The sequence below is a fragment of the Myotis nattereri genome (assembly GCF_964212035.1).
Source record: "Myotis nattereri genome assembly, chromosome: 17".
NCBI classification, from domain to species: Eukaryota; Metazoa; Chordata; class Mammalia; order Chiroptera; family Vespertilionidae; genus Myotis; species Myotis nattereri.
In genome coordinates, this window is record NC_138092.1 from 8,822,432 (window position 1) to 8,836,836 (window position 14,405).

The 14,405-nt window shown below is 38.8% G+C and overlaps 1 protein-coding gene across 3 annotated transcripts in view; it reads left to right on the forward strand.

Moving 5' to 3' along the window:
• The window catches only part of ESRP1 (epithelial splicing regulatory protein 1), a gene marked incomplete at its 5' end in the record, with an annotated part of 51,937 nt that overhangs the window by 31,113 nt on the left and 6,419 nt on the right, over positions 1 to 14,405 (forward strand). The window contains one exon of one of the 3 annotated variants that reach the window (XM_081111647.1): positions 11,430 to 11,580. The exons of the other annotated variants lie outside the window; for them this stretch is intronic. Coding sequence (XP_080967773.1) covers positions 11,430 to 11,580 — 151 coding nt within the window. The remainder of the gene's footprint in view (positions 1 to 11,429; positions 11,581 to 14,405) is intronic. 3 annotated transcript variants of the gene reach the window in all.

Genomic DNA, 14,405 nt, shown 5'->3' on the forward strand with positions numbered 1-14,405 from the left:
CAATATGTACTTCCTAATTCCTTCATATTTTTCACCCACCCCTTCAAACCTCCTCCCATCTGGTAACCATCAATTTGTTCTCTGTATCTGTAAGTTAGTTTTTGTTTTGTTTGGTCATTTATTTTGTTTCTTAGATTCCACATATGAATGAAATCATTCCATATTTGTCTTACGCTAAGTGAAATAAGTTAGACAAAGACAAATATGGCATGATTTCAACCATCCATGCTATTATAAATGGCAAGGTATTTCCTTTTTATGGTCAAGTACTATTTTATTATATACATGAACCACAACTTTTTTTATCCAGTTGTCTATTGATGGGCATTTGGGTTACTTCCATATCTTGGCTCTTGTAAATAATGCTGCAGTGAACCTAGGGAGGCATATATATCTTTTTGAATTGGTGTTTTTCTTTTCTTTGGATAAATATCCAGAAGTGGAATTGCTTGGGTATATGGTAGCTCTATTTTTAATATTTTGAAGAACCTGTATACTGTTTTCCTTAGTAATACCACCATCCCACCAACAATTCATGAGGGTTCCTTTTTCTCCAAATTCTGATCAACACTTGTTGTTTGTTGCTTTATTGATAATAACCATTCTGATAGATGTGAGGTGATGACCGATTGTGGTTTTAATTTGTATTTACCTGCTGGTTAGTGATGGTGAGCATCTTTTCATATATCTATTCGCCATCGGTTTGTCCTCTTTGGAGAAATGTTTGTTTAGGTCCTCTGTCCATTTTTTAAAATATATTTTTTTATTGATTTTATAGAGGAAGGGAGAGGGAGAGAAAGAAACATCAATGATGAGAGAGAGTCATCCCTCACACATACACACTCGGGATCGAGCCCAGAACCTGGGCATGTATCCTGATTGGGAATCGAATCATGACCTCCAGGTTCATAGGTCGATGATCAACCACCGAGTCACACCAGCAAGGCTGTCCCATTTTTTAATTGGATTGTTTGTTTTGATGTTGAGTTATATGAGTTCTTTATAATGTTTTTTAAATATAAATTTTGGATAGTAACCCTTTATGAAATGTATCATTGGTGAATATCTTCATTCAGTAGATTGTCTTTTTGTTTTGTTGCTAGTTTCCTTCCTTGTGCAAAAGCTCTTTATTTTGATGTATTCCCAGTTTTTCTTCTGTTCCCTTTCCCTGGGAGACATATCCCAACAATATTGCTATGAGGGATGAGGGATGTTACAGATTTTCCTGCATATGTTTTCTTCTAGGAGTGTTATGGTTTCAGGTATTATATTTAAATCTTTAATCGATTTTGAGTTTATTCTTGGATATGACATAAGAAAGTGTTTCAGTTCCCTTTTTTTGTTTGTATCTGTCCAGTTTTCCCAATACCATTTATTGAAGAGACTGCTTTTATCATGTCATTCAATACTCGTTTTATATATTTAGGTCCTTTTGGTACTCCTTTGATGTGAATGTTGGCACACTTGATGTTTTCCCCAAAGTCCCTTACATTATTCTCGTTATGTAAATGCTTCCTTTTTCTCTTTTGATATTCCAATTGGGTGTTTTCCACTACGTTATATTATAGATCACTGATACTATTTTTTTTTTTTTTTTCAGTGACGCAGATCTAAGTTTATTGTGTAAGTGCAGCAGTATATATAACATTTTGGACCAATCAGAAGTTTACACTATCCTTAGGGCAGCCAATAGTAGGAAAGATCAGGGCACTATGTAGGGGCTCTAGGGGGCTTACTCAGGCTGGCGCTGCCACTTCCCGGTGTGCCGAGGAAGCTTGTATAGGCGGAGTGTGCTCACGCCATTGCATCTGCCACTGCACTGAGATAAATCTCCTGAGCTCTTCCCACAGATTGGCACTTTCCGCTACTACCTGAGTCCTGATCTATCACCCCAGGGAGAGCTTGCCAATCCTGCACTTTCCTGGGTTGGAAAGGCTGCAGTGGGGTTAAGGATAAGGCTCCTTGGGCCTACCTTCTCCCATGCCTCTACATTTACCTTTCCTTCCTCAGAAAAGCATGGACATACTTCTTGTATAAAACATTCTGTCTGACTGGGAGTAACCTTAACTTCTCTGCTAGCAAGCATATGTGTTAAAAGATCAATACAGAGTCTTTTTTCTTTAGACTCAGTATGGTACATCTTCTTAATCTAAAGATCAATGCAGAGTCTTCTTTCTTTGGACTCAGTATGGCACATCTTCTTAATTTAAGATCTGTACTATCTACCTTCTTACCCTACTTATCCTCTATAGGGGGGGTCTGCAGCACCCTGGCGGAGTCCTATCTGTCCCGAGTGTGGGGGTTCTCAATGGGGGAGAGGGGACTTATCTAGGGGAATTCTGTTCCATGGGTTCCCAAAGGTGGGGACGGAGTCGGAGAAGACTATCCACCCTCTTCCTACGGTGGAGTCCTATCCGTCCCGAGTGCAGGGGGGCTTACCTAAGGGTCTCTGTTCGGGCACCATATGTTGGGGTCCATCCCCAGCAGGTACAGGGGTTCGCATAGGTAGGGATGGAGTCGGTGAGGAAGGAATGACATGGAGGCAGTGTTCAGTTGATCAGCATAGCGAGGTTCTCCCTCCAGGATCTACAGCCAATTTCTGTCACAATACTATTGTTTTATTTTAATTATTATTGATTTGAGAGAGAGATAAACATTGATTTGTTGTATGCATTCTTATATGTATCCTGACTAGGGATCAAACCAGCAACCTTGGTATATTGGGATGATCCATTATGTTTAATTCTTCTAGAGTTTTTAGGGTCCCTGGCAGGTCTAATTGCCCATGATTCTCACTTGAATACATAAGGACCTCTCATTCTTAATTTTCTTTTTATAAAATTTATTAAAAATCTTTGTTAATCCAATAACCAGTTCAATTTATTAAAATTTTACTTTAACAAGCAATATTGCTCAAAATTTAAAAACTTGTATCAGGTTTTGTTGTTTTCTTCCCCAGCTGTTTAGACTAAATGTTTTGAGTACGTCCACCCATATGTGACTTTTTAAAAAAGTGTCCTGGAACTAACACATCTGACTCCTACAGTTGCTATGTTGCATTGTATTTTTCTTTCCTCTCCATCTCTAGTATTTGAGTAGGAAGGAAGAACTTTGGAATCTCAGTAGCAGTGAAGCTTGTAGCCACATTATTGAAACTATTCTTTATTCTACTGGGGGGAAAAAGAATCAGGAGATAGCCATGACCATTGTAAGCTGGCCAGCTTTTAAAGGGTTGAAAAGACACAGAAGCATGTGTAATTAATTTTTCATCATTGAGTACTGTGTCAGGCACCTCTCCCAACTCCAGTCTGTCACCTTCTGTGGACTCTGTGACGATCACTTGCTGGCAGTGGTTATTACAGAGGTCTTTGTTGACCTTTCTTACATCATTAGAATGCCAGGAGTGGCATGCGTTGTTTCACTGCATACCTGGTGGAGTTTCTCATGCCTACAGTACGTTTATTTGCAGAATATGCAGTTCCCCCATTGACTTGCTCTCTGGGCACTATTAAAAAAAGGAATCTCTTAGAAATAATTTTCCACCACAGCGAGATGGAAAACTCTTGAGTTGAAACCCCAAATGCAGGAGGAACTGACATGTATGGCTTAATAGCTCCTGTAATTTTGGGCCCCTGACTATATGTTAATTTTTTTTTTCCTTTATTAGTTTTAAAGTTTGTAAAATCCTCATTGTCAACTCTTAAGAGTATAAAGTGTAGTAAAGAAAAGGATATTCCCATTTACACACTTCACAGTCTAGATGAATCACTATTATTAGTTTGGTAACATACACATTTGTATGAGCTTCTAAATAATGTGACATGCTTAAACCTGTACTGCCTATTTGTTCTGTTATATATAAACTTTCCAATATGTCATGGAGCTCTTCCTATTTATCTCATTCTTCTAACTTCCACATGATGTTAATATAATTGTAATTTAACAATTTATTTTTAGACATCTAATTTTATCTTCTCTAGTAAATAAAAGTTTCTGTTAATCTTTGTGTACTTATATTTCTGTAGGATAATTTAATGATAATTTATAAAATAAAAATAATTTGTAGGAATAATAACTTATAGAAATAAAATAAGCAAATTCCCAAAACAATAAGATATTTTACAGTTTTGGTAGAACACCATTAATTTCTAACCTCACATGATTATTAAGGCATTTGAGGCTAACGGAAAACTTCGTTGTGTACATGTCTTTGATAAGTAGGCAAGTTTGAGATCTCACACTCTAAGCTAAAAAAGATATTAAATCAGAAGATTTGGAGTTTGTCTCTGAAAGTAACATTTCTGTAATTCCCCTCCATTTTAAAAAATGATATATGTCAGTTTGATTTCAGATTAATGCAATGTATTCATTGCTTTAAAACATCAAGATTCTAATGTATTTTGTGGATTTCTAAAAGCATGTCCCTCAAAAAAAGTTAAGCATTTTTAACTTTTAATTTTACTGAGCAAACTTACTTAGTATCTCTTGAGTGTGACATTGGGACTAGTAAGATTAATAATACATGGACCCATTGGTTCCACAAATGCAAACCGGAATTCAGTGTACAATATAATGACACTAGAATGTTGTAATAGTGCAATAAAAGCAATAGTGTAATAATGAAGAAGCGCCAGATAATTTTTGTTGATGGAAATGATTATCTCAGTTTTTTTCAGTTTGGATGATATTTCTAAATGATGTAAACAAGAACTGCTGTGGGCAATTTTTTCTCTACTATCAGTGAGAATTCATTCTAGCTTTCATGGAAGAAGTAGTCATTTGCTAGTCCAAAGACCTAATACATATAATGAGCAGTTCAGGGAATTAAAATGCAAATATACTTACAATTATTTTTAGCATTATAGAAAATTATGAAGCACAGGGAATCTCAAGAAAAGAAATAATTGCTCAAAAAACCTAATGAAATTGGTTTCAATTTATAGATCTGTTTTTCTAAGGATTTTTCTTACAAAATTGGGATCATGTTATTTTCAAGAATAAGTTTAAAAATCTGTAAATATGCAAATAAACATAAGTTGAGAATATCTACTACCCAGTTGTATCAGTATTTTGCCATTTTTGTTTCATCTATTAACACTCTTTGCCTTACTACCAGAACACTACAAAAGCTAGGGATTGCTTCCTTCTATTGCTATTTATGATGTGTCAAATATATTTTTAAATATAATGCTTTAAGAGTGAGTAAGCACCTTCCTCTTAAAGCATTAACACTCCAGTTAACAGAGAGAGAACTTGACTAAAATACATGTGCCAACCTTGATAAAGAAAATAACTCTGCCATGGCTGGTGTGGCACAGTTGGAGTGACCTCCTGTATGCTGAAAGGTCGCAGCTTCAATTCCCTGGTTGGGGCATGTGTGGGAGGCAAACAATCCATAGTGAGGTTTCTCTCTCTCCCCTTCTCTCCCTCCCACCCCCCCCCTCCCCCCAAAAAAATAAAATAAAAAACATTAAAAATAAAATAACCCTATTTTGCATCTACTGGCCTATTTAAGCATTTCCTTGGTATATCTTTAAGGGACTACACTAAAGTAGGCCCAATGGAAGAACTGACATTTGTATATGAATTTTACTTAATAATAGAGGCTGATTTGTGATTTTCTTTATGAGTTAAGTAGTTTCTTAAACTACCTCTTTTTAAAAATTTTTTTCACTGAAAGCAAAATGTTGTATTCGCAAACGTTTTCCACTTACATACAAAATAATCAATAAGGTATCTCTGGAAACATAGACAGTAGATAACCAAGGAGCTGTAACAGGTTGCTTTTACAGAGTGGTTCAGATCAGTTGGGGGAAAGGGTATGATGGAGTCATATCTGTACCTTCCCTATTGTACAATATTCCTATTCAAAAAGACAAAACTAGTTTTTTTAAATGACCATTTTTTTCAAAAGTAACTTGTGAATGGACGTTGTCTTCTGCTGCTGTGCCAAGAAGCACAGATTCCCATGTGTCACGGTGTGTTTTGCTTGTTTCTTCGTTCTGTGATGTAGCATTCTATTACTTTTTAAAATGCATTTTCTAAAACATGTAAGAGGATCAGTTGTGTTATGATTTTGTGCTTTCAGTCAAACAACAAGATTACTTTCAGAATAATACCGAGTGTAGTAGGATTCGGTTTTCAAATGAAACATGGGGCTTGCCCCAGCCTGGTGGCTCAGTTGGTTGGAGTATTGTCCCTGACAAAAAGAGGGTTTCTGACTCCATCCCTTGTCAGGAGGCACAGGACCCATGTTTTTCTCTCTCTCTCTTTTTCTCCCCCTTCCTCTCTCTAAAGTGAGTAAAAACATGTCCTCGGCTGAGGAATTTTTTTTTTTTTAATGGGGCTTTCTGGAGGCTCTCCTTGCTTTGAGTAACCAGCCTGTCGCTATACTATGTACTTGAAACATGATAACTGTAATGGCGGGTTATATTTTATACCCTTTAACATAGTTGGATTAAAATTTAAGTTTAGTTACTAAACTATTTTGACAGAACTTAAATTAGCTGACTAGGTGAAATAGATTCTTGGAAGATCTCTTTAAGCATTCCGAAGTGTTTTCATATCCGTTGGTTATTTAACTTTTCTTTGAAAGGTAGATACACATGCATAAAGAGGTGTATACAGTCATGGCGCCCCATGAGGATGTTTCAGTGAGAAGTGTCAGTGATGGATTGCACATAGAAAGGTGGATCCACAAGTTATAAGAGCGCTGAAAATTTCCTAACACCTGATAGCCATCATAACCTCATTGCAAATACTTGTCATCGTGTTACAATTGTCTGCAGCAGGGGTGGGGCACATCCAGCCCGCGGACCATATAAGGTGCATGAAATCATTTGGTCTGGCCCTGCCAAGGCATTAGGGGTGAGTTAATTAAATGTTTGACCAATTTTTAAGTTGATCATGTTGTATGGCCCTCAAATGATGTTATACATGTCCAAATGGCCCTTGGCAGAAAGAAGGTTCCCCACCCCTGATAGTATTCAGAAAAATAGCCACCTACACAGGTTTGTAGCATAGGAGCTGTATGGGAACGGAATGTTACCCCAAAATATGTCTTCGGCATTAGGATTATTTTAGCCTGATTAAGAAACAGCACACAAGCTTTGCGCAGTGGCAGTATAGTATGGTAGCCAATGAGGTTTATCCGAGGCGCGATTATTGCTAATTGTTTAAAAAAGAAAAAGAAACAACACACAGGTAGATGCTCTGAAAAGCAAGTTGAAGTTACTTTTTGTAAAAGATATTTACGTTCGTTAGGAAAATCTGTATTAGTAAGAATATCCCCTTCCTGTGGAGAATGATTTTTATCACTAGAAACTCTTAGTACTGAAAACAACAATCTTAAATCTGCACAACCTTAACCTTGTTTACTTTGCTTTTCCTGGTAACCTGTCCCCCTCCCCCTCAACTCCTCACTCCCCCTTGTGGTAGTTAAGGTGGTGGCTTCAGCCATTCTGGGGAGTTACTCAGATCTCCTAAATCTCTCCCATGCTTACAGAAAGTATACATGTCATTAAGCTTCTTTTTTTAAAAAAAATATATTTTATTGATTTTTTACAGAGAGGAAGGGAGAGGGAGAGAGAGCCAGAAACATCAGTGAAAGAGAAGCATCGATCAGCTGCCTCTTGCACATCCCCTACTGGGGATGTGCCCGCAACCAAGGCACATGCCCTTGACCGGAATCGAACCTGGGGCCCTTCAGTCCGCAGGCCGACGCTCTATCCATTGAGCCAAACCGATCAGGGCGTCATTAAGCTTTTTGTTTTTCTCCTGCTAATCTGTCTTTTTTAATTTTTTAATATATTTTTATTGATTTCAGAGAGGGAGGGGGGAAGAGAGAAATATCAATGATGAGACAGAATCATTGATCATTTGCCTCCTGCTCGCCCCCTACTGGCACGTAACCTGTCCTGGAATCGAACTGTGACCTAGTTCATAGGACAATGCTCAACCACTGAGCCACACCAGCTAGGCTAATCTGTCTTTTAATACAGCCAAGAACCTAGGAGAGAAGAAAATTATTTTTCCTCCTCTACAAAGCAGTAAGCTATACCATTTAGGTCTGTATAAGTGTACTCACTCAATGATGTTCAATCAATGATGAAATTACCTAACGATGCATTACTCAGAGTTAAGCAGCACATGACCGAATATAGCCTTTCAAAAGAGCTAACAAATCCAGGATTCAGATATAGTAAGCAGTCCATGAGCAGTCAGGGAATTAAATTTCCAAAGAGTACTGAAAAGTTAACCTTGCTGAAATGGTTGATTTCAGATGAAAACTTAAAGTTAGTTCAAAAATTTCCTATATAACATCCAGCCGGGGTGGGTCAGTGGTCGAGTGTCTTATCTATGAATCAGGAGATCATAATTCGATACCAGTCAGGGCACATGCCTGGGTTGCGGGCTTGATCCCCAGTGGGGGACTTGCAGGAGGCAGCCAATCAGTGATTCGCTCTCATTATTGATGTTTCTATCTCCTTCTCCCTTCCTATCTGAAACTTAAAAATTATAATGAAAATTTTTTAATTTCCTACATGAAAACAGTCACTTTCCAAGTAAAAGGTCTTTATAACACTCGGGGATTTAATGAATGTTAGTCCAAAGGGATCTGTGTAGTAATTTTGTCAGGCAGTGGGAACCAGGTGTCTTTCCCGGGACTTCTCATGTTTCCTATGCTGATGTGTTGTGCCCATCCAGAGGGGAGAATTCAGTCCTCTAATCTTTTCACTTAACCTCTTTCTTTACCCGATAGGTAATGCTGTGATCCTCTCTCCTCTAGAGAAATATGGCAAGTCCTCAAATGATAAATACTGCCACACTATGACTTTATATTTTAGAATGCCGCCCGATAACATTAATCAGTGTCACCAATGTTTAGTAATTTGTAATATTAAATGAGTAAAGTGTATGTGACACTTGTTTTCTCTAGAGTGTATATTATGAGTGTCATGGGGTAGGCATCCTGGCCCCCAGTATTTTATTTATTTATACACCCACACACACACACACCTGTTCTACACAGAATTGTGAATAACTTATTAGGATACATTGAACATTATGAAATTAAATGATATAAATTAGTATCTGGGAAAATGTAGGCTAGGAAGCAGTGTTTGAATGGTCTCACAGCAGGATCTCAAGCAACTAAATTAGAATTGCAAACCTCAAAACTTCAGAGGAAAGGAGGTCAGCCTCTGAGGGAAACAGTTTTTCTCTACATTGGGTTTAAATTTTTTTTTTACCTAAATATGTAGAAAGGACATGGGGTACTGCAGCGGAGGAAATCTGGAACGACTTTATGATACGCGCACTTGTGTGCTAAATCCAGCCATTTCTTAACACGTGTGGCTTGTGAAGGAGCCTCAGCCATGGTCCTGAGTACGGTCTGTGCAGCAGCAATGCTCCGCGGTGCCGAACTAAGCCTTTGGTAAAGCCCCTCTCCTGATGTTTTTCTTTTCGCTTCATTTCCTCTCACCCCCACCTCAGTTCTTTGTTCAGGCAGCTCAGCAAGGTTTCTGACCAGCTCCAGTGCAGTCCCCTTGTTCCTTTACGTGACGTGGTACGCTCTTCCAGCACTCTCTAGACCTTTGAATTCATTGCTGTATTGACTTGTGGAAGTTACATCATTAACACTATGTGCACAGGAGACACTGATAAATATGGACACTTGAGAATCTAAAACCTAACTAAAAATACAGCGGATGTGAGCAAGAACCAAAAACAGTGACTAACAATTGAGCATAAAGATTAGGATGAGTTTCTGATATAGTCTGGCTTTGATGGACAGCTCCTACCTGTTTTTTCTTTTTTAACTGTATTGATTTCAGAAAGAGGGAGAGAGAGGGGGAGAGAGACAGAAACCTCAGTGATGAGAGAGAATCATTGTTCAGTTGCCTCCTGCACGCCACCCGCTGGGGATCGAGCTTGCAACCCAGGCATGTGCCCTGACTGGGAATCGAAACATGACCTCCTGGTTCATAGGTGGACGCTCAACCACTGAGCCACGCTGGCCAAAAAAAAAAGATATTCTCTTTTTCAATGTTTGGTAAATTCACCTGTGAAGCAATCTCTCCCAGGTGACTCTACTAGGCAAACAAGTTGAGGATCACCGCTTTAGAAACTGAAGTGGTTAAAGGCAGCTTGATGTCAAGTAATGCTTTTAGGCTCTCCCATATTTTCAAAATAGTGAAATAGAATGATGGTTATGGAAATAGCAAAAGTGAAATAACAAATTATTGCATTCTATGGTTTATGGAATAACGTGGTATGTTTAATCATTGAATCTGCAGAACAGTTCTGTGAAACTTGAGAGGTGCTATCATCCCCATCTACCAAATGATGTAATTGAAGTTAAAAGAAATTAAGTGACTTGCTCAGGGCTACTGTGCCAATTATAAAATGGAGTCTGGAACTGGATGCACACCTGGCATCATTCCTCTTAACCATCAGTTAGGATTATGTAGGCTACAGAATCTCAAAGATTTTGTCCCTTTCATTTTTGTGTTTGCTTGTCTTTAAAATGGGATATTCACCTACGTAGGAAGATTTATGAAGGTTAATAATCTAAAACTGTGGGTCTTTATTGCTGTTTAAGCTAATAACCTATTTTAAAATTTTCCCAACATTTTCAGTTACGGGTTTCTGGCCACTAATTGTGGTGGAAAACCTATTGGGTGGTGAATAGGATGAAACTTATTTAATAATATGGTAATTACTTAAGCTGCCATATAAAGAAGAATTAGGTATTCACTTGGTGTGTGCTCCTTGGGGGTGATTGCTGTAGGTGTACCCAGAGGGACTCATGCGTCAGCTTTCCCGTTGTGTTAATGGTGGTTGATTTTAATTTGCTGTGAATCTTTTCCACTTTACCCACCACATCCTCCTCTTGCTTTTTAGTTGAGTTGGAAGGGATAACAACTCAGAGGTGCTTCCGTATTTTTGTATTATTGTGCTCCACTTACTGTGCTGTACCTTTGCTTGTGGGCATGGGTAAAGCAGTCTGTTCCTTGGGAAAATCCCTTCAAATGCTGCTTTCTTTCGGTGTCTGTGGCGATGGCTCCTGTTAGTCCTTCGTATTCCTGATGGCGAGCCGGTTAATCATCAATGAGCTGGGCTGTGCAAGTGGTGCTTTGTGGTTGAGTGCCCTGAAAGGCTTAATTCTCTCCTTCCTGTCCCTTTAAGAATCTCAGCGAGAACGGGATCTTTGAGGAAGCCCTGCACTTAACTCTGCATTAACCCTTCTCCCTTGTAACTTCAGGCTTTTCTGGGAATGCGGTGTTCTTACCTGGCTTGGGAGTGATACCTCGGGTGATTCTGAGATCACCTAGAGAGAGTCTGTTACCTTAAGTAGCTAATGTTTGTAGAGTAAATATTCGACGTTGTCTGTTCCTATTGGTTCACTGTACTTTCTCTTCCTTTAGCCCCCCAGGTTCGCCCAATAATCTTGGCTACTTCCCTACAGCTGCTAATCTTAGCGGTGTCCCACCACAGCCTGGCACGGTGGTCAGAATGCAGGGCCTGGCCTACAATACTGGAGTTAAGGAAATTCTTAACTTCTTCCAAGGTTACCAGGTCAGTAGCTTGAAGAAGAAAACTATTCAGTGCCCTTAATACTTAAGTTGATTTGCCTAAAGAATGCAGCCAGGAAAGAAACCGATTCTCTGTAACTCGTGTGTGTGCAAGCGTTACTAGATGGCTTATGGAGGCAAAAAGAGCCCGCGTCTGTCAGCCAGGAGGACCAGTGTGTGTGCTGACTTCTAGCTCATCCCTTTGACGAGACCAGGGCTTTTTCCACTCTATGTTTGTTACTTCTGTTTAATCTGTTGGTGCTTTTTTGGGAAGAGCTCTTTAGGGCATATAGCAGTGTGGGTCTTTCCATCTAGAACAGGACTGGCTAAAGAGTTTTCCTCAAAGTCAAATTATTTTTTCTTTTTTTTAAATCCTCACCTGAGGCTGTATCGTTTATTTGTTCAATTCTTTGTTTTTATTGGAGAGAGAGGAGAGAGAGAATCGAGGATTGGTTGCCTCCTTCTGGGGATTGAACCTGCAACCTTTTGGTGTACAGGAGGACACTATGACCAGCTGAGCCACCTGGCGGGGCCCAAGTCAAATTCTTGACTAACAAAAAAAATACTTAAACGTGGTGTTGAAATTGAATATTTACAAAGTTGTCAGAGGGCTCTATGCCTATCCTGAACAAAAGAAAAGAAAAGAAAAGGAAACTCAATGAATCTCTAGTTAAGAACTCCTTAAAATGAGCTATAGGATATTCATTGAGCCTTTTATGTAATGATCCACAATTAATTCTTGTGAAACTGGTATTACTCTTGTCACTCTGCCACTGCCTGTGTCCATCAGTTGTTTTCCGACTTCAGATAAAGAATGAGATTTTTCTTGGTAAGCTCTCTTTAACAATGAGCAGAATCCCCTCATTGCCATCTCATCTGAGCAGACACCTTTCCTTAAATCACATAATACCTAGAACCGAACTCTTCTTGCAGTAGCTAAAAATCATTATCATACAGCCTTTTGATTGCATTAATAGGAAGAATTGTATTTCTTCTTGGAGCTGAACTTGGCTTGAGTCTTTACAAGTTGGGAAGCCTTTATAGCAGTGGTTCTCAACCTGTGGGTCGCGACCCCTTTGGCGGTCGAACGACCCTTTCACAGGGGTCGCCTAAGACCATCCTGCATATCAGACATTTACATGACGATTCATAACAGTAGCAACATTACAGTTATGAAGTAGCAACGAAAATAATTTTATGGTTGGGTCACAACATGAGGAACTGTATTTAAAGGGCCAGAAGGGTGAGAACCACTGCTTTATAGGCATAATTGTCAAATCCTGAAATAGCCCTTAATTGTTCATAGTACAACATTTTAAGGGTTGTGCCCGCAGAAGCTGTTTTCACTGTTAGAATGGACTTACATGCTTGGTGTCCATGAATCATGGAAGATTGTGGAGCTAAACTAAATTTGTGTGTGTTTTTTTTTCCAGATAGCAGTAGATACTTTGCTTTTTCCCTAAACAATTAAGCTGCCTAACAGAAGAAACCCTTGCAGAGATGACTCAGTAGTTGAGCTTCAACCTATGAACCAGGAGGTCAGGGATCAATCCCCTGCAGGGGGGCATGCAGGAGGCAGCCGATCAATGATTCTCTCTCATCACTGATGTTTCTATCTCTCTCTCCCCCTCTTCCTTCCTCTCTGAAATCAATAAAAATATCTACATATTTTTTAAAACTTACTTTCTAAGCTTCATATCTGATTCATTAGGTTATGAAAAGAATAGAGAATTTTATCAAAGGTTATTGAGGGGTTGCTTAGCCCTGGCTGGTGGTTCTCAGTGGTTAGAGCTTCAGCCCACGCACCAAAAGGTCTCAGGATCGGTTCCCAGTCAAGGGCAAGTACCTGGGTTGTAGGTTCATTCCCAAGCCGCAGTCAAGGCGCGTGTAGGAGGCAACCAATCCATGTCTCTTTCCCTCTCTCTGTCTTTCTCTTTTCCCATTCCCTTCCATTCCATCTAAAAGCAATGGAAAATCCTCAGATAAAAAGTAAAAAAAAAAAAAAGTTTGCTTAATCTCATGGAGTAAACATTTGAGTTTTGTAATTTCCCCCATTGTTTTTCAATTCTAGAAAGTATAAGCAAAGTTTTAGGTTTTAGTAGTCAGCTGAATTAATTTGTTTTTTATTTTGACTGATCAACTTTCACATTCACACTGAATAGAATTAAGCAGTCGTACACATACGTTGGTTTGAGATTAAGCAAAATTGCTGCTGTTATGAAGTGTGCGATGGCTGGCTTTTGTGGGTATTTATTCTACCACAAATAAGTAATAATCATTTTTAGATTTGTGGCTAAAATATTGGTGTGCATCTGAGTTGTGATACAATAACTTCAATCTCCAGCAGTTTATCATCAAGATTGGGGTAGAGTTATCTGATATCAAAAGCAGGAAGGTTGTGCAAAATGATTTCATCTCTAGGCATTTGGCCTTCCATTTCCGAAGTGCCTGGAATTTATGACCTGGCCCAATGACTTAGGAGTATGTAGGGACCTCGATTTTTCAATTCAGTATATCAAATTATTGCAATGTTTTCCTTCAGTAATTTGAGCTTTAAGATAGTTACAATGCCTCATTCAAAATCTTTTCTATCCTAAGTTTTTACCACTCTCACATAAAAGCTCATATTTTCTACTATCTCTAAGACTTCATAATTTTTTTAAATAAATTATTTTTATCTCAGTTATATTAAGAACAGAAAATAACAGCCATGCTTTTCAGCAGCTGTGAAGCTGGGGAGATCTGGCCAGGCCAAGGACAGAGGATCTCATTATCCTTCCAGCGATCTGACCCTCCTATGAAGGCCCTCCATAAAAGAGACTGATCCTA